Consider the following 20,346-nt stretch of genomic DNA (forward strand, 5'->3'; position numbering starts at 1 on the left):
GTTTTCCAACCGGATGTGAGACAGATTATTCTAAAGAAGGGGATTCTTTTTCTTAATTAAGCATCAGTATTGCCCCATAGAGAATAAATAGGACTTACTGGCTATCCTTTTGATTATTTATTTGCCATGAGGAAAGTCACAACTTCTACCACTTTTCCCCACTATAAGAGCATATGTAACTGTCCCATGTGTTGCTGAACTCAGTAAGGTTTCATGTTCTTTTTTTGAAAATCCTTTTAGAGTTGCATTACAAGTAGCATGTATTGGATACATAGATTAATATATTTTATAGATGTGGTCAGTACCACCTTTATTTTGTGAAAACATGCGTGGCTTACAAAATTACAGACTTCCCTTTGTGAAGACTGGAAATGTGGGGACAAAGGGGAACCAAAGGAGTGGTTTGAGAATGAAGTTAAAATAAATCCTCAACAAAATCTGATTTTTTTTTTTTGCAGATATAACAATATAAATAGACATTATAAGAGAAAAAAAAGTTCAACTTTTAACTTAAAAGTGTTTTATTTTCTTATTTTTCTTTGGTAGATAATTATAAAAATGCGAGAAATGACTTTGGTAGGAGTCAAATAAATGAATTAATAATTACGTTTGGGGAAAATAGTCTTATTTGTAGGGTGTTAGAGTATGTAAATTATTTACCATTCAAAAATTTCATTTGAGTACTCCATTTAATCAGCAAACTGTCTTACAAATTGTTTTTTACAATTAGTAAATTTGAAAGTGATTGCCATACTAGAAATGGAGATTTAAAGATACAATTTGAAAACTCCACTTAAAATTATTCAAAAAAGCCTTATTTTTTATGTGAGGGAAAGTTGTTATAATTTTACTTCAAATCAAAAGAAATCTCATAAATGCCTACGTCTCAGGTTTGGAAGATTCATGCATGCTCACTCACCCAACTAAAGTCAGCAATACAATCCGTATTATTTTGCATCTACTTCCGCTCTAGTGTTAATGGCATGGTGATTATCAGGGAATGCAGCAGTTTGAATTACACTAACACGCTTCTGGCAAAAATAACTTGATGTGTTGAAGCACCATGAAACACAATCTTGGATCATTAACTTAATTACTGCTGCAAGCCAGTTAACAATATTTGTCAGTGCCTTGAGGCTTGGAAGAGACTGACGAGTTTGCACAAAGAAAGGCATCCATGTCTTTGGAACTCAAGGAGCTTTTCCTATTAACATTCATTAACTGTCACATGTTAACTGTTAGCTGCTTAGAAGAATAAACTGATCTCACTGCTTGGACGTCCATCAGTTAACTGTGTTGATATACGTTATTTCTCACAGGTAGAAGAATCGTGCTTCTGGAAGTGTACACTCTAAGCACCTGAGAATGGGAATTGTGGACGATGGAAATGAATGCATAACAACAGGCTAGGGAGGGCATGCATGGAATTTCCAAGGTTACAGTGAGCTTACTGAAGAAATTTAGCAAATGTGTTCATGTTCAGAGGTAGGTGTGATGAATTGCTGAACTCAAATTGAATCTATGGTGCTCGCCTATGGTCTTTACAACAGGATGCATATTGGAGTTTCACTTGTGCTAATAGTACATTTGAATGTTAGATTATGTAGAGCTGAGCTACATTTATTCTCACCTGTTCAATTCGGCCAACCTATGAGGGTAGGATGATTCCCGATATCCTATAGTTCATGTATGCTTTAATATTATATACACATATATGAAATACATGTATATATTAGATCACCACAAGAATTTTTGCATGTCATATTTACAGAGAAGGGAGATTATGTGCAACTATCAAAGCCTATTTATGTCTAAATTAATTCTGTTAAAAATATAATTCCATAATACATATATGCTATTTATTCTGAATATTTATGCTTACAAGCTTTTAATTATTTTAGCAGAAAGTAGCTGTTTTTTGCACACTATGTAAATGTTTCCTCTTAGTGTAAAATGCACTAGGAAGACAGTTAATCTAAATATTCTGATCAAGCAGCAGTATGTCTTTTATATGAAAACAATGCAAAAATATCATGTTTAATAAGGGCTGCTACTGAGAAAAGCAAAGAGGAAAAAACTGTTTTCCTTTATATACATATTTTTATTTTTATTGATTTCAGAGAGGAAGGGAGAGAGAAATGGAAGCATCAATGATGAGAAAGAATCATTGATTGGCTGCCTCCTGCATGCCCTATACTGGGGATTGGGCCCGCAACCCGGGCATGTGCTCTGACCAGGAATCGAACCGTGAATGAACTCCTGGTTCATAGGTCCATGCTCAACTACTGAGCCACACTGGCTGGGCTGCCTTTGTATTTTAAAGCACATACAAAGACATCTCAGTGAGGCTGCAGGCGATCATGTATAATGACATATGTAATCTCCATGAGAAGCTTACACATACATTCTTATTTTCTGCAGAAATAAGAAGCATTTCAGCTACTAGAAACCTGTTTTTAACACTGTAATAGGGTAATGTATCACTTAAGGTAAACTGTCTAATTCCCCTCTGGGAAATAAAATCAAAATAAGAAGAATCAAGGCTTTTACCTTCTCTTGTTCATATGAACCACTTACTCCTCAGTATCTCAGAAAACTTCACTTCATATCACAGTGGTTTCCTGGTCTCGTGGTCACTGACAACTTAATATAGGACTGCTATGATTTTAAGAGAGTGACTCTTAGTTATCACTCCCATTGTCATGAATGCAAACGTTTGCCAAGTTTCATAGTAAAATGACTGTGCACAAGCTGTATCTAACTTTATAGATCTGGAAAAATATCCTATTTAGACTGTCAGATAACATAAGAGTGATGAATGGACAATCTCCTCCTCCCTGAAATGTCGGGCTGGCTTACACCACAGCTAAAATGCCTCCAGATGTGTGAAAGCGAGCGGGAAAGGTTAAAGGGGCTATGAACTAATTCTGTTTACCTGCTGCGTTTTCTAACACCATCCCTCCCTGTGAAGCAAACTAGAGAGAAGCAATGGGAAAGGGCTAGCTCCACGACCAATCACAAAGTCAGCCCCATTTATGCTGAAATCTGCATATGGTGCCCTGGCTCACGCCCATGGGACTTTCCCTGATCCCTGTCACCTATCAAATGCATTCACACTTTCTCCGTGTTCAGGCTATGTGTAAACTCACTCTAAATCTAAGTGTGAAGGAGTCTGTTACACTAAAATGGGAAGTAACAATCTTTATTGTTAAATTCCCAGGAGAAGAAGCAACTTTTTTGAGATGGGGTGAGGGGGGAGATTAGAGGGGCGAGGGTAAAGGAGGGGTGGAGGAGTGTAGTTTTTTTTTTCTTTCTTTAGAAATCCTGAACTCATAACATGTATATAGCCCTATTATTCATGATCCTAAGACTACAACTCTGGTAAGACTCACACTTACCTTGTGCACTGAGGTTTCTTGTCTTCTTAGTGATTCTGTGGCTCACCGCTCTTACCACCACTATTACACTAACACCTCCACGAATACTATTTATTGTCATTGCTACTTACTGAGTGGATTCGGGGCTAGGTGTTGTACAAACAGTATTTTAACTTATTACAACAACCCTAAGAGATAAGTAAGCATGATTATTCCCATTTTACAGATGGGGAAATTGAAGGTCAGCTGAAAGTCTGGAATTCACTTAGGTCCCGACTCTATAACAAATTCACTGAGTCACCTGAGAAAACAGACTTAACTTCTCTCTACTTCAGTCTTCTCGTCCATAAAAAAATAATTATCCCTACTGCATAGGTTTCTTATCAGAAGTAAATAAAATAAGTACAGATCAAAAGCTTAGAACAGTATCTGGCCAATGGGAAATGCTGAAAGCATTTTCAATGCTTATACCCATTGTTACGTAAAAAAATCACTTAAAAATGAAAAACATTCATTACTTTCTATCATATCTTACCTGATATGGCTAACGTCTTAGTGAAAAGAGCCAAACATTACATACCTGTGTATCCAGTTTTGCAGACACAGTGGAAGCTTCCCGGGAAATTCTGGCAGACAGCACCATTCTTACAAGGACTGGGGAGGCACTCATTGATATCCCGCTCACAGGCCCTCCCTGTGAAGCCGTCTGGGCAGCTGCATGAAAATCCTCCCACCAGATTGTGGCAGGTCCCGCCATTGTGGCAAGGAGATGGAAGACACTCATCTATGTCGACTTCACACCAGCTCCCAGCATAACCCGGCAAACACTGGCACAGGAACGGCTGCAACGGCTCGTTGGCCACGATGATGACTGGAAGGCTCTCGTGGCTCTTGACCGCGGGGCTCACCGCCAGTCTTCGGAGGCAGCTCCCCCCGTTCTGGCACGGCCCGTGGGTACACGAGTCGTGATCCACAGATTCCACCTTCACCCCACTCTGCCGGAGAAGGATCTCTTTGATGCTTTCGAAGAAGGTGGCCACACCGCTGGGATTCACGTACTGATTATGGCCCCGCTTCACGGCTGCGAAGAGAAATGTCCTGTTGTTCTCTTCATAGGCCCCATAGAGCTGCACTGCGGTGCCCAGGCCCGTGAGCTGAGAACCGGCGATGCGCAGGAAGTGAAGGTAGTGGTTGGTCAAGAAGTCCTTCACGGTTGGGACATTGAGCCGCAGGAGGATGCTGCTGTCTATAGTGGCGTTGGAGAAGCCAGCGAAGAAAACACGGATGTTGCTGGTGACTGTGCTGTGAACCCCGTCGCTGCTGAGGACGGTCAGATCGAACGTGCCATCGGTGGACCGTGGCTGGGAATGCAGATCGCAAGTGCCCCTGGGAACACTGAAGAGGCTCGTCACCCCTGAGGTCAGGGAGCAGTGGAAGGTGTCCAACACGTCCGGATCCTGTGGCTTCACGGAGCCCAACAGCCCACCAGGAAACACGTTGCCATAATAATTAACAAATATCTCCACCGTCCGAGACTGGGAAGGATTGTCATTTTGGTCTAGCACGGTGATGTGCACGGTCCCTGTGGAAGACATCTGAGGCACACCAGAATCCCGAGTGACCACTGACAGATAGAAGTCTGCAATCTGCTCTCGGTCGATCTCTCTGGTGGTGCTCAGCACTCCAGCGGTGTTCAGACTGAAATAGTTGGTGGCAGGACCCGTGCTCAGCAAGTAATAGGTAAAGGGGCCTTGATTGGGAGGGAGGTCAGGGTCGGTGGACTGAAGGGTCATCACCAGAGTGCCTGGGCGTTTGTTTTCCATAACTTCTCCTTCGCTGATGGTCAGCATTGGCCCGTTGTCGTTTATGTCTTCCAGGGTGACTAAGAGAGAGGCACTTCCTGTAGCAGAGGGTGTCCCCGAATCAACAGCCAACACGGTCAGATTATAGATGGGGAGGGTTTCTCGATCCAATTCTGCAGTTACAGTGATCTGTCCTGTCTGCGGATTGATGGAAAAGGCACCATTTTCATTCCCTGACCCGATAAAGTAAGAGAACCTGCTCCAGCTGGGGACTGAATCTGAGTCAAAAGCACTAACAAAGGTCACGTGAGTTCCTGTCGGGACCCCTTCGCTGATCTGAACACTATAGATGTTTAGACTGAAAATGGGTGGGTCATTGGCATCGAGCACAGTGATATTTACAGTGACCTCATCTATGTCTGCACCCCTAATGCTGCCAAAATTCTTGGCCAATACCTTCAAAGATGCCCTTTCTTCTTTTTCTCTGTCAAGAGGTCCAGAAACATAAATCTGTCCAGTCTTCTTATTGATCTGGAAACCCTTCTTCCTACTGTTTCCAAAAATCAAATAACGTACCTCCCCATCCACGCCCAAATCCCGGTCACTGGCAAACACCTCTCCAACAATCGTACCTCTAGGAGCTGCTTCTGAAATTTCAAAATAGTAGAGTTTGGAAACAAAGCGAGGCACGTATTCATTTGTCCCTTTCAATTGTACATTAACTGTGGCAAAACTGCACCTTTCTTCATCGGGGACATTGAAAGCTTTCACAGTAAGGTGGTAGCTCTGCTTGGTTTCAAAATCCAAGAAGCCTTGAGTGGTGAGGACGCCTGTGTTGGGGTCAATGACAAAGAGGTCGCTGTCAGATGACTGAACAGTGTATGCAATCACAGCGTTGGTGCCAGAGTCCGCATCGGTTGCATTTAGGTGGATAACGGTGGTCCCGCTTGGGGCATTTTCCAAAACAGTGGGGAAATATTCCTCAGGGAGGAACACTGGAGAATTGTCATTCACATCGAGCACGTTGACAGTCACACTGCAGTAACCTGTCCTTGCAACCCACCCGCCATCAGTAGCACTAATAGTCATTTCATGTTTCTGGCATAGCTCGTAATCAAGAGCTTTGGCAAGTGTCAATACACCGGTGGAAGAATTGATGGCAAAAATGCCCTCTTCATTTCCAGAAGAAATGCTGTACCTAATCAGGCCATTCATCGCTGCGTCTCTATCTCTTGCAGAAACCGTTCTGACAACGGCCCCGACACTGTGGCTTTCCGGGATGGTGGCGCTCATGTGGCTTTGAGAGAATTCCGGAGTGTGGTAGTTTTCCTCAGTGACAATGATTTGAACCGTGGCTTGGGATGAAAGTGGAGGGTTTCCTTTATCCTTTGCAGTGACAGTGATCAAAAAGTTTTGATTCAAGTCAGAGATGAGGGAAGATGCTACTGAAATCCACCCTGTATTGTTATCCAACTTAAATTTCCCCAAGTGATTTTCACTGGAAACGAAATACTCCACTTCGGAATTCAATCCGAAATCTTTATCGTCTACTGCAGTAACTTTGATTAACTTTGTACCAACTTTTACGTTTTTGGTGACCGGAGTAAAATATTTACTTTTAAGAAATTGGGGTGCATTGTCATTACTGTCCACTATGTTGATGGTAACGGTTGTCTCACTGAGTAGGGAAGGATTGCCTCGATCTGAAGATGTCACTATAAAACTGTGTCTGTTGATGTTCACGTTACTGAAGCCACTGATGTTTTGGTATTTTAAGATCTGTTTATTGAAAATCTCTCCCGTGGTGGCATTAATCCTGAAGTACTCTGACTGAGATTTTATAAAATAAACCACTTGTCCATTTGACCCCTCGTCAGGATCGGTGGCAGACACCTGAGTCACTTTGGAGCCGATTTCAGCAAGTTCAGGGCAATCTAAATAATAGGAGGGCCTGCTAAATCTCGGAGCATTGTCATTGACATCTGTCACAAATATCGTGACGTCCGTACTTACAGTCCACCCGGAATCATGTGCAGAAACGCGGATTCTGTAACGGTCTGTATCTTCTCTATTTAAAGGTCTACTAATGACAATATCCCCTGTGCTGGGATTAATGGTAAATGGAAGGCTTGTGTCCATTATAGAATATCTACTGATTGCATTGACGCCAGTGTCTTCATCAGAAGTCGTGACACGTGTAACCGTGTACCCTAAGGGGGAGTTTTCAGAAACATGGGCACTAAAGATCTGAGAAAACCTCGGGGCATTATCATTCTCATCTAAAATGTGAATGATGACTTCTACTGAGCTGCTCTGAGAAGGGGAGCCTTTGTCTGAGGACTTTATGGTGAGCACGTACTGAGATACCTTTTCCCTGTCTAGAGGCCGAATGCTTCTAATTTCGCCAGTGGCATGATTGATGCTGAAACTGTGTTCTTTGTTGCCATTAACAATATCATAATCTAACTGTCCATTGGGTCCACTGTCCTTGTCCGTTGCTGAGACAGTAAGTATTTTTCGAGGAGAAAGATTTTCCAATATCTCAGATACAAATGGATCTTCCTTAAAAATCGGGGCATTGTCATTGACATCTAATACAGCTATGTCGAGTTTCTCATAAGAGGAGAAAGGAGGGAACCCTCCATCTCTGGCCTCTATCCACACAACATATTTTTGCATCTTTTCAAAATCCAGCGGCCGACTAATGGACACCTGGCCTGTTAACTGATCAATCTGGAACGTGCTGCCAAGATTCCCACTTGCGATATAATAGGACAAAGGTTCTCCTCTCAGGGAGGACCCCGTAACAGTGGTGACCTGAGTGCCGACTGGCTGGTTCTCAGGAAACATGAAAGTTTGTTCTTTGGCTCTCACTTTGGGGAAATCGGCCTTGTTCACGAACCTAACAGTCACTGTTGTAGAATCTGTCTTTGGAAACGAGCCACCGTCTTTCACATGGACAGAGAATGTCACTTCTGAAGCTCCGTTCAATGGCCCAGCTGCCATGATAGCTCCCCGCAGTGGGTCAATGTGAAATTTCTCAGAGTTTCTACCCGACAGAGAGTAATGCAGTTCAGAATTAGGTCCAACATCAGCGTCTGTGACTGTGACCGCAAAGACGAAGGCACCTATGAATGAGGGAGCGTGCAGTTAGAATCCCAGGGAAGCCAAACAGAACATTCGGTAGTAGGTCAATGCACAGAAAACACTATATTTCTACCTGATGTCATTTTATTTCTCACAATTACTAGGGGAGGACGATACTTCCTCTATTGTCCCAGAAGTTGCAAAATCAAATCTACTTAACAATAGTCTTCAGGGACTTGACCTGCCATTTCCTAACTAAGGCCTATGTGGCCTAAAGGATTTAATATTCTGCAGTATGCCTTTGAGAGGAGCACAGGGAAGAGCAATGGCTAATCATTCCGAATTATAGTTCGTGGGAGATAAATCTGCACATCATACAACTTCCAGCCCACATGATTGTAACTTGCACTGTGCTAACAGTTGTGCTGCTACCCCATGTCAAAGATAATTGCTCTTTTATGTCTTAAAACATTCCTCAATTACCATTATGTAATGATGTCCACAAAAAATAATATGCTTAAAAAAATCACTGTTGATTCCTTATGCCTACTGTTCCACAGTAAAATTATTTTACCTGTGAGCTATTATGCCATGGAGACAAAATATAAGCATAAATATACATATAAATCCATAAGTCAACTCAAACAATTATAAAGGAGTAAGAAATAAGAACTGAGAAAGAATGGACCCAATGTGGATTCCAAAAGTCAGTGCTTGGGATGAGTGCCAACAAAACAGATTGTAGGAGAAATATGCAGGGGAGCTGCCAGAAGGACATGTTTTTGATATTCTCATTCAGAAACCTTTCCCAAACCTGCACTCCTAGCCCTACCAAAGAGTTTGTGACAAAACTGAAAAGACTTTTATAAAAAAAAAAAAGGGGCCAGTGATCCTGATTAATTATGTCTAATGAGGAAAAGATGCTGGCGTGTCCCTCACTTTGCGTAGGAGATGCAACGTTGCATCACTGAATACTGTGATTAGAGTTATGTCTGCCAGCATCATTTCAGCTAAAGGCCTTCAGCAGGGACCTATGACTTTGATATCAACGTTTCCCTTTGATAGAAAGTTGGCAAAATTTTATGGATATTATACCTTCAATTGCTATTAATTAGATATTCTCAAGTGCATAGAAGATCAAAGATCCCTGAGAGGGGAAATCCTGGGTCCATTTTTTTTTCTTCTAATTAAAAATATTTTAAAGCAAGGAAGATTAAGTGAATCGTGGTCTTTAGTTGTGTTTATTCCCGTTTGAAAACTCATCTCAGAAACTGCAGATGGCAGATGATTTGTGCGGTTCTGAAGAGAGTGTGCCGTTCTTTGCAAAAAAAGCAAAGGCAACCAAACTAAATTTGAAAGAGATGCAGAATAATAAATGCATGCTGTCAGCATGAAAGTGGCTCATTAATGGCTCCATAAACTTACTAACAAATAAACCTGCACCCCTCAAAACTGGAATAAAATGATATTAATGATAAGAATTAGAATTATTCATTCATTAGACATATTTTTAAAAATCTACCTATGAAGCATTGAAGTAAAATATTCATTATCTAACCATGAATATAGCTGAATTCCTATCAATTCCAGATAATGTTTCAGGCACTGGAATATGGCATGAAAAAAAGAGAGATCTGTCCCTCCTCTCAGGGAACTTACAAACTATATCTCCAGGCAGAACCCTACCTGACTGCAAGTCATATTTATTTTAATCACCTAACAATATTCAAGTCATATTAAGAAATAGTGCTAGGAAAGGTGTGGCAATTATAAGATCTCAAACACAATTGGTTGATGAAGAAAGAATTAGTTTGTGAGATTCAATGTTCCTTTAGTTTTGTTAGGCAAAACAAGTCGAATTTCAGAGCATTTGCAAGCACAGGCTACATCAAAGCTATACATGTGAAAATGAAAGAAATGTGTTTTATAGAACATGTCCAATGCATCATGCGATTACCTGGAGGAGTAGGCGATGGGATGTGTGTGACATATGGGTGATGTTGAAATCTTGGTGGATTGTCGTTGACATCAGTCACGGTAACCAGCACGCTGGTAGAACTGGAAAGGGGCCCCGGAGACCCAGCATCACTGGAAACCACTACTAATGTATAATTTTCTCTTGTCTCCCTGTCCAGCAGCGCACTGGTGATGATCTGTCCTGTGGAGGGGTTGATGGTGAACTGAGAGTTTCCACCGATGATCCTGTAGCTAAAGCAGAGAGCAGAGATGGCAGGTTCCTTCTAGGTACAATATCGTTGCACCCCTTTACTGTAATTTAAAAACTGAGGCAGAAATGTAACCCAAGACACTATAAGTCAGATCACACAGCAATGAAAAAAATACAGCTGGAAGACAAATCTTTCAAATGTTATGTGAATATCACACTGACACTCTTTATTGTGAGATGTCCAATGACCTCAAGCAGGTCCTTGCAAGCTTTGTGGGCGTCTTAAATCACGCAAGACCCCAAAATGTACCCAGAAGACCAGTGTGTTTTAAATAGACGAGCCAGAAAGCATAAATCAGGGCATTGCTCTAATAGTGTGGTTAATGGCCAGGACCACAGATGAACATCTGTTAAATGAATCTAAACATTATTTTTCTGCTGTGTGCCATAATGTCCCAGGGAAGAGCTGTTGAAGGCTGCTCTTTCAAGACAAAAACACTGTATTTGATACACATTGACTATCCAGAACAACTAGAGAACTGATTATTTACACAGAGACATTCCTAGCTACTAATTCTCTCATTTTTCATTCCTCACATGGCCATGCTGCTCTGCTTGCTTGTTGTCAGGAGAGGTAGGCCATCTCCATGGATATTTTGATGCTAACCAGATTGGTTAACAGACAGGATTTTCCACTGAGAATAGCTTCTCTCTTCTTTCTGGAGAGGACAGCTATCTGCATATATTCCTGAGAGATCCGCTAGGGAAGAAGTTCCTAAGCTTGAAGGTTCAGAAATTGGCTGGGGTCCATCCTTTCTAAGGTTGGAGGTAGCAAAGAAATAGATGTCTTTAAAAGATTTCTCTTTTAGGCCAACAAAGAAATGCCCTTGCTGGAATTAGGCACATGTTTCTGTAGTTTGGTTTGTGTTCATAAAAACATAGCAACAGCATGTGTCTCACCGAAACAGCAGGAAAAACCCACACTGCAGCCAGCAGAGTGCACCTTCCTCCCGTTAAGCTCACGGTTGAAAAGACACATTTCAGCACTTTCATCTTTTTTAAGAGAAATGATAAACTGTTGGAGAACTTGTATTTAAAAAAGTAAAGGCAAAAATGGATTCCTTTCATTTGGTAGTTTTGAGTATTAAATGTCATTTCATATGATAAGCACATGTCAATATAATCAACACATGACAACAATTCAAAGTCTAGGCTTACATAAACATAGTATATATACATATATAATCATAATAATCTATTACATGTACAGTAAGTCCTCATGTAACACCATCGGTAGGTTCTTGGAAACTGTGACTTTAGGCAAAACAATGAAGAACAAAACCGATTTTACCGCAGACTAATTGATACAAACAAGAGTTAGATTCTCAGGACATCGTATCAATGTTTTAATAAAATTACCTTAACAAAACGATGCTATTCAAGGACCTGCGGTAATCTATTATAATCCATCTATATATTTAGTTCAGAGGTAGATGGACTAACAGAGACATGGATAAGTAGGTAAAAATTCTGTCCTCAAGCGTGCATCGTAAATGGCAGAAAGGTATATAGTAAGTAAATGAAAGCCACGGCAGCATGTATAAGTGTTAAGAAACCGCACAGAAGCACTGCTCCAGGTGTTCACCTTTGACTGGAATGATGAAAATAAAGCCTTCTTGCCATAACTGGTTTGTCTCAGTGGATAGAGCGTCGGCCTGCGGACTGAAGGGTCCCAGGTTCGATTCCCATCAAGGGCATGTCCCGTGGTTGCGGGCACATCCCCAGGAGAGGGTGTGCAGGAGGCAGCTGATCAATATTTCTCTCTTATCAATGTTTCTAACTCTCTATCCCTCTTCCTTCAGCTCTGTAAAAAATCAATAAAATATATTTTAAAAAATAAAGCCTTCTTTGGAGGAGAGTAAATTCAAGCTCCATTTTAAGGGGGTTGCCATCTTACACTAATGTTGAAGAGGGAGAAAGAAGGTGTTCTAGGCCAGGAGATTGTCCCTGGAAAGGGCCGTTAGTAAATATTCTCAGCTTTGCAAGCTGTAAGATCTCTGTTGCAATACTCAATATAGTACAAAAGTTGCCTCAGACAGTAAGTGCGTGAATGGGTGAGGCTATGCTCCAATAACACTTTACTTACAAAGGCAGGCCCTGAGCTGAATTTGGCCAGAAGGCTGCAGTTTGAAGAACGTTGGCCTAGGATATAGGAAGACCTGGACCAAGCCCTAAGGCCAGCGAAGCACAGATCCTTTTCCCAGGAGCAGAAGGCTCATGTACTAGGAGGTCCCATGCACCGGAAGGTTGCTAGCTGGTTCCAGGTTCCATTTCTTGTCAGGGCACACACCCAGGTATGGGCTAGATCCCCATTTTGTTGGAATCCCTATGTTACTTAGCACCTAAATGGTCTCACTGGTTTCTCTCTAAATCTTCTTTCTGCAATCTTACCTCCTCCAATCCAGTCCAAATACAAATCAGTGCATGTTGCTCCCTGATTAGAATCCATCAATAGTTTCCCACTTAAAAATACAATTTAAAATCCCAATTCTTTACCATGACATAAAGATCCTTTTGTCGTCTACATGATGTGGCCCCTGCCTTTCTCCCTGACCCTTTCCTCACTCTGGTCCAGACTTACAAACCTCCTTAAACACACCAGGCTGACTTCTAGCCCACAGCCCCGGATGTCCAGGCCTTCCACAATACTCACACCTAAAAGTCCCTTGTCACTCTCCAGTGCATCATCTCGTTTTATTTTCAAGGCTGTCCTCCCTATATGAAGTAATCTCACCTATTTTACATTTACTTGTACATCTGTCTAAAACAATGCAGGCTCAAAGAAAATGGAAACTTTGTCTTGTTCATCACTGTTATTCATACTAGCGACTCAATGTTTGTTTAATAAAAAATACATTGAGGCCTCCTAGCTAACTCAGTCATCTCTGCCAGGGGGAACAGACTAATTACTGCCAGTTTCCCAAAATGAGTTTTTAAATAGGAAATTAATAACAAACAAAAGAATCATTAACCGAATCATCGCCAGGCATAGATGGCTATTCAACAACAGATAACCACAATCGGGGACGTGTTAATATGACGACATTTTTGGCAAAATTGAGCATCATATACATTTAATGCAAAGACTAATGTTTAATGAGAAACATAATCAAAATTTACAGAGGAAAAGGTGCTGACCTAATGACGGCGTTGGTTGAAGTGTCCGCGTCTGAGGCATTGACCAATAGGACGTCTGTTCCCGTCGGTGCATCTTCGGGAATCGTAGTGAAATACAATTTACTGGCAAAAGTGGGGACATTGTCATTGACATCATCTACTATGACATTGATTGTTCCAGTTCCAGTCAGGGCAGGGGACCCTAGAGGGGGAAAAAATCAAGTCTCAGATGTTTATAAATAACAGTAATAATAGTGACTTTAATACCTAGCTGTAGACAACACCACTAGAGAGAATTTAGAAACAGGTTAAATTTCTGAACAGAGACAAGTATTCATTTTAAATTTTGTGACAAAAAAATATGTTAATTTATGATCTGGTATTTCAGTTCTTGCCTAGTGATACTGTAGAAACAGAGTTTCAACTTCTTCTATTTTGAAGGTGCTGATTCAACAGTATAGAACACAACAATATCATTAAAACACCACAAAGAGGCATGGCGGGCTTCTCTGAAATCACATTAAAATAAGCCAAACCAGATTCAGAGAACACCCTTGGGCATGGAATCGCTGGCCCTCTTAGTGTAAATAAAGGCAGCGTGAAGAACTGTATTCCTAGCTGTAACTATCAATGTTAATGTTAAAATTTTCAACTGGGTGCCCGAGGTCTTTCAATCCCCATTACTGTACTAACTGACATTTGTTTATGGGGAGGGGGGAAGGCTTCCGGTTATATTTAAAAACTGTAATCTCCCACTTTCTGGAAATAACATTATGTCAGTGAGCTGACTTGGAATCATTTTTATGCATTTACTTAATATTTAACATAAATGTGAAGCAATTCACGTTTATTTCCTGTTCCAGCTCTGATATCAACACAGAGTGAAAACCCGACATTGACCAGAACCTTGGATACGCTGTCCATATTACACACAGTTGGCAGACTCTTATGGTGAAGGTCAGATGTCCTATTTGGTGAGATTCTGTTATTTGTTCCCCAACTCAAAGGCAAATCACCTGCCGTTAGTTGTGTTTTTAAGATAATTTTCAAACTTTCATTTGTGCTGGGCTCTGGACAAGCGGAACCCAGAGCACAGCACCCAGCACGTGCTACAGGAACTGCAGGCACCCAGCTATTTGCAGTTGGAAGTTTGTGGGTCAACTGAAGACAATACTCTTGTCACAGATTTTGAATTTCTAACAAGGGACACGTTAAAGCTAAAATAAATATCTTCAGGGGTATTACTGATGGCCAGTGTTTGGCCAAAATCTCTTAAATGTGTGTTTAATTATATACAACATGGCAAAATGGAAATTTATGATCTGATTAATGTCAGTGTTTCTCCTGCTGAATGAATTAGAAAAAAAAGTTAACAAAGGATACCTGTGCATTTGTGTGGGCAAAAGGGAATGTCATGGGAAGGATAATTACTTCCCATGTAATTACTTCCCATGTAACTGAGAGAGGGGATAACTAAATCAAGGCCCCAAGGCGAGGGATGGGAGGAGATATAGAGCTCTTTTATCTCTTTTACTGACACCATGTTCTACTCACTGAATCTCAGCCTCCTCATCTGCAAAATGGGAATAATGAGAATAGAACCTACCCCAGAGAAGTACTGAGGGAATGTTACATGCTTAGGATAATGCCGGCACAGAGTTAAAATATATTACATGTTACTCATTGTTCTTGTAGTTGTTGTAAAAACAAGAAAAATGAAAATTTGTCAGATTAAAGGTCCATTTTTAATCTAACAAATGTCTGTGTCATAGTTCTCAGGATGTTTGCTGCCCACGAAACTTTTGACTTGATGTTCTAATACTATTATTCAAGAAAACATTTTGAATAATCCCTTGCTCCTAATGATTGCCTAGTAGTGTAAACACAGGAATACTTGGCTCTCGAAAATTTCACAGCTTTGTGGTTTTATAAAGTGCATAATTTTTAAATTTACACAGGGAGTTTAAAGAAGACTTGAATATTTCTGATATGCACATTGCTCTTTAATTGACGATGCTTCAACTTGTTAGGAAATAACCCAAGAACTGCCAAGCAGAGGATTTCTCTTGGTATACTAAAGTGTCTGGTGACACATATATGGAAAACCACATAAAATGGTGACTAACTCCTTTGGTTAGGAACATGTGATTTCTTTCTTTGTCTATAAACTATATAAATATTGTTGGTAATGTTTTTTTCTGAATTAGTAAGCAGAAAGAAAATTGTTTACCCAGGAAAATATTCAGCAAGTTCAATCTCACTGTCTTCATACCAGAGGATATCACATTTTTCCAAAAGGTTTTAAAAGCACACCAGTGACAGCAGATGATTCTGGCTGGAGAAGCTGCCCGACAGGTGATCCCCTATCCACATGGGGCCTCTTCTCAAGCACAGAACAACCCCCAGAGTCCCCTTCCTCCCCTTACTAGCTGCCACAACCCACTCCATAAGCTCATGGGTTCTTCACTTCCTGTTCTCCTCCCACTTCAAGAATGGATAACTCTAGAGATGCAATCTTGCCCACGGCCTCACTTCCTTGTCACCCGAGGAGATGTGCATGATGCTCTTATTTTCTCTTTTTTCACTTTTGTAAGGAAAAACCTTACAAAGACATTGTTGTAAATTTCTGCCTTTTACTAAGATTTACCTAATCTCTCATTTGAATTCTGCCTGCAAGATTTTTCACTTTTATTACTGGGGACAGAGCCAACCCGCCCTTACCCCATCCCAACCCCAGCCTCCTACTTGTCTACTGACAGCATGAGCTCGAAGGCACTGCCTCTCAGCTTGAGTCAGGATGATGAGGTTAAGGGAGAAAATGGGAAGGCCCCCGCTTCCTAGAGAGTAAGTCTCATTTCTGCAGCACTATTCCCAGGTGAAGGGCTTCCTCTCTCTGAGAGCTGAGTGACGAAAACGTCCATTGTTGTTTTTGTTTGTTTGCCTCTTTTTGAACTTTTCCTCTTCACTGTGTGAAGAAATGGTCTAAGGCGCTTATGTTCCTGGTTCCCAACATATTTTTGGTTATAGTCCATGTGAAATGCTGCATCATATTTACTATTACTCTATCTGCACTCCAGTACTTTCCGCTGGCTCAAAACTGATATATCCAAGTGACTATTTGTTGTCTCTTCTCGCAAGTTACCGAAGGGCCCAGCATTTGTATGCCAAAAACTGAAATCACAATATTCATAATTAAACTTAGTCCATATATCTATAATAATAAAAGCATAATATGCTAATTAGACCAGACATCCTTCCAGACAACCTTCTGGACGAAGCCTCGGCTGCAAGGGAAGGATCCAGGCAGCCACTGCAGCTGCGAAGGCCTACTCTTGCACGAATTTCATGCATTGGGCCTCTACTTTATATATAAATTGAAATACATCTGTACATATACATGTATACATACGTACTTATATATACCTTTAGCTGTCTACATACGTACATGGCCAATAATGATAAAAATATTAAAACTACTATCTAATAAAAGAGTAATATGCAAATTAACCATCACTCCATCACAAAGATGGCTGTGGACATGGAGCAGGAGCGAGCAGGAGGCTTGTGTTGCCCCGGCGATGGAGAAAGCCAAACTTCCCACCTGCCCTGCCGGCCTTGAGCTCTGCTCAAGGCTACAAAGTTTCAATTATAGAAGATAAATAAATCCCAGATACCTGCTTCCAGCCCACAGGTGTGGCCAGCCTGAAAACGGTCCTCAGCCCCTCACTCAGGCTGGCCAGGCACCCCAGTATGGACCCCCCACCCTGAAAGGGCTGTGGCTAGCCTGAAAACATCCCTCAGCCCCTCACCCAGGCTGGCCAGGCACCCCAGCAGGACCCTCCCACCCTGAAGGGGCTGTGGCCAGCCTGAAAACAGCCATAAGCACCTCACCCAGGCTGGCCAGGCACCCCAGTAGGGTCCCCACCCTGAAGGAAGTGTGGCCAGCCTGAAAACAGCCCTCAGCCCCTCACCCAGGCTGGCCACACACCCATGGGGTGAGGGTCCCCACAGGGGGCTGGACCAGACTGCAAACAGCCATCATCCCCTCACCCAGGCTGGCCAGGCACCCCAGCAGGACCCCCACCCTGATCCGGGACACCCTTCAGGGCAAACCAGCCGTGCACCAGGCCTCCATCCTATATAATAAAAGGGTAATATGCAAATTGACCCTAACAGCAGAATGACTGGGAATGACTGGTCACTATGACACATACTGACGACCAGGGGGCAGACGCTAAATGCAGGAGCTGCCCCTTGGTGGTCAGTGCACTCTCACAGGGGGAGCTCTGCTCAGCCACAAGCCAGGCTGATGGCTGCCAGCACAGCGGTGGTGGCGGGAGCCTCTCCTGCCTCCCCAGCAGCACTAAGGATGTCTGACTGCAGCTTAGGCCTGCTCCCCACTGGCAAGTGGACATCCCCTGAGGGCTCCTGGGCTGCCAGAGGGATGTCTGACTGCCAGTTTAGGCCCAATCCCCCGGGGAGCGGGCCTAAGCCAGCAGATGGATATCCCCCGACTGGTCCCAGACTGCGAGAGGGCACAGGCCAGGTTGAGGGACCCCCCCCCCCCCGAGTGCACAAATTTTTGTGCACTGGGCCTCTAATTATATATATTTGAACACTTATATGATACCATGTGTATTTTTATATAGGTGTTACTCATTTAATATGCATAGCCTATGAAGTAGGTATTATTTAATTTTTAAAATGAAGAACTTGAGACAAAGAATTTAATAAATTTATTTGCATTCAGACAGAGTGGACAGTGAGAGAGCCAATTCTGAACTGAAAAAAAATACCTTCCCTTCTCTGTTCATTAGACCCCAATAACACTATGCCACTCATTGCAGGTGTTTTACTTATTATTATTATTATTATTATTATTATGATTATGATTATTATTATTATTATCCCAATGTAATTCTGCTATAGCCTCTATTAGGTTATAAGTTTATTGAGAGCAGGGATAATTCTGTTTAATTTATCTCTCTCTAAACCCACAATGCATTCCATTAGGCCCTATCCTTTATCCATATTAACTTTTCCTTTGATTCTAAATATATGGGAATCTGGTCTTATAACTACATGGCTCAAAGTTCAAAGAGCTGAACACTTCTGGAAATACACATCTGGGAATATAACCCTTAGCCTAAGCCTAAAGTCAAAGAACAAAACTGGAGACAAAGGTCAACATTTTGGAGATAGTTGACTACTTATAAACAGAGGGTCCCAATTAATCCTGAATCCCATGAGAAGAATCTGAATGCTAGGGGCCAATGTTGAGCTTGGATGGAGCTGATAATGATGAATTATATAGGTAGTGGCGTAACAGGGTGAGATTGTTCAGTTTCATCTGGGACTATTTATGAGAACCAGATGCAGTCAGAAAAAAAGAGGCAGGATGCAAACACAGACTCGTGGTAGAGGATAGTGAGCCAATAAAAAGGGTAGGAGATACAAATGAAATAACAGATCAAGGTCTCAGAACTGTAACATGTATGCAGTGGACATTCAAAATACAATTAAAGTCAGAAGATAAAATACATTTAAAATTTCAATTTATAAAATTATATGTATTGTATGTATACATATATTTATGTGTGTAATATATATATATACTATATATATATATATATATATATATATATATATATATATATATATATATATATATATAAAATAAACATGGGTAAATAGGAACCTTCTGAAATTTTTAGAATAGAAAAGAATACATATGATTCTAAAGAGCATTTTCTTAAGTGTTCAAAAACAAATCGAGCCCGCAATCTGGGCATGTACCCTGACTGGGAATTGAACTATGGCTTCCTGGTTCATGGGTCTATGCTCAACTACTGAGCCACACCAGCCGGGCTCCAATTTCATTCTTGACATCAAACATTTGTCAAATAGGTCCCCTCGCTGGTTGTGTTTGCTGTAATAAAATATTAGCTTCTTGCCCCGCCAGGTGTGGCTAAGTTGGTTGGGTGTCATCCTATGCACCTAAAGGTTGCTGGCTTGATACCTGGTCAGGGCACAATCCCAGTTTGCAGGCTAGATCCCCTGTTGGGGCATGCAGGAGACAGCTGATTGATGCTTTTCTCTCTCTCTCTCTCTCTCTCTCTCTCTCTCTCTCTCTCTCTCGCCCCCCTTCCTCTCTCAAAAAAAAATCAATAAAAAATATATTTTTAAAAGTATTAGTTTCTTTTTCTTCCCCATGAAGTAAACATGTTTTTCTCACAGTAAGTACTTAAATTCAGCCACTTTATATTAATATTAAAGATTATGTGATTATATTTAAATTTGAAACCAGAAAATGTACAAAGCAAACAAGTATGGAATATTTTCAATATAAGGCAACAGCTTTATATTTTAAAAATTCTACTTTATAATATAGTAGTTTATTACTACTAATTAGTTCTGTAAATATCTTTATATGAATTAGATATATGCACATTTAAGTAACACTTGATTGTTTGTTTCTAAAAGAATCTTTAAAAAAACCACTATATGTCCTTAATATAAATTCTTATGTAAAATAGAGGTGATAAGGAAAACTACAGAAACTATTTAGTGATGTTATGAAAGCGATACTGAAAAGTTGTACAACAATGTGAACTGGACACTTAAAATGGTTAAAATGGTACATTTTATGTTATGTATATTTTACCACAATTTTTAAAAGTTTATAAAGCAAAACATAATGTTAACTAAATATTTTATTCCCACAAAAAAGTCAAAA

The 20,346-nt window shown here is 41.1% G+C and overlaps 1 protein-coding gene across 1 annotated transcript in view; it reads right to left on the reverse strand.

Annotated features, from left to right (window-relative positions):
* FAT4 (FAT atypical cadherin 4) overlaps positions 1-20,346 on the reverse strand; it is a 152,541-nt gene that overhangs the window by 25,576 nt on the left and 106,619 nt on the right. Inside the window, exons 7-9 of the mRNA XM_059698085.1 lie at positions 13,632-13,812; positions 10,224-10,474; positions 3,958-8,307 (exon numbers count right to left, since the gene is read on the reverse strand). Coding sequence (XP_059554068.1) covers positions 3,958-8,307; positions 10,224-10,474; positions 13,632-13,812 — 4,782 coding nt within the window. The remainder of the gene's footprint in view (positions 1-3,957; positions 8,308-10,223; positions 10,475-13,631; positions 13,813-20,346) is intronic.

The sequence above is a fragment of the Myotis daubentonii genome, chromosome 5 (assembly GCF_963259705.1).
Source record: "Myotis daubentonii chromosome 5, mMyoDau2.1, whole genome shotgun sequence".
Lineage (NCBI taxonomy): Eukaryota > Metazoa > Chordata > Mammalia > Chiroptera > Vespertilionidae > Myotis > Myotis daubentonii.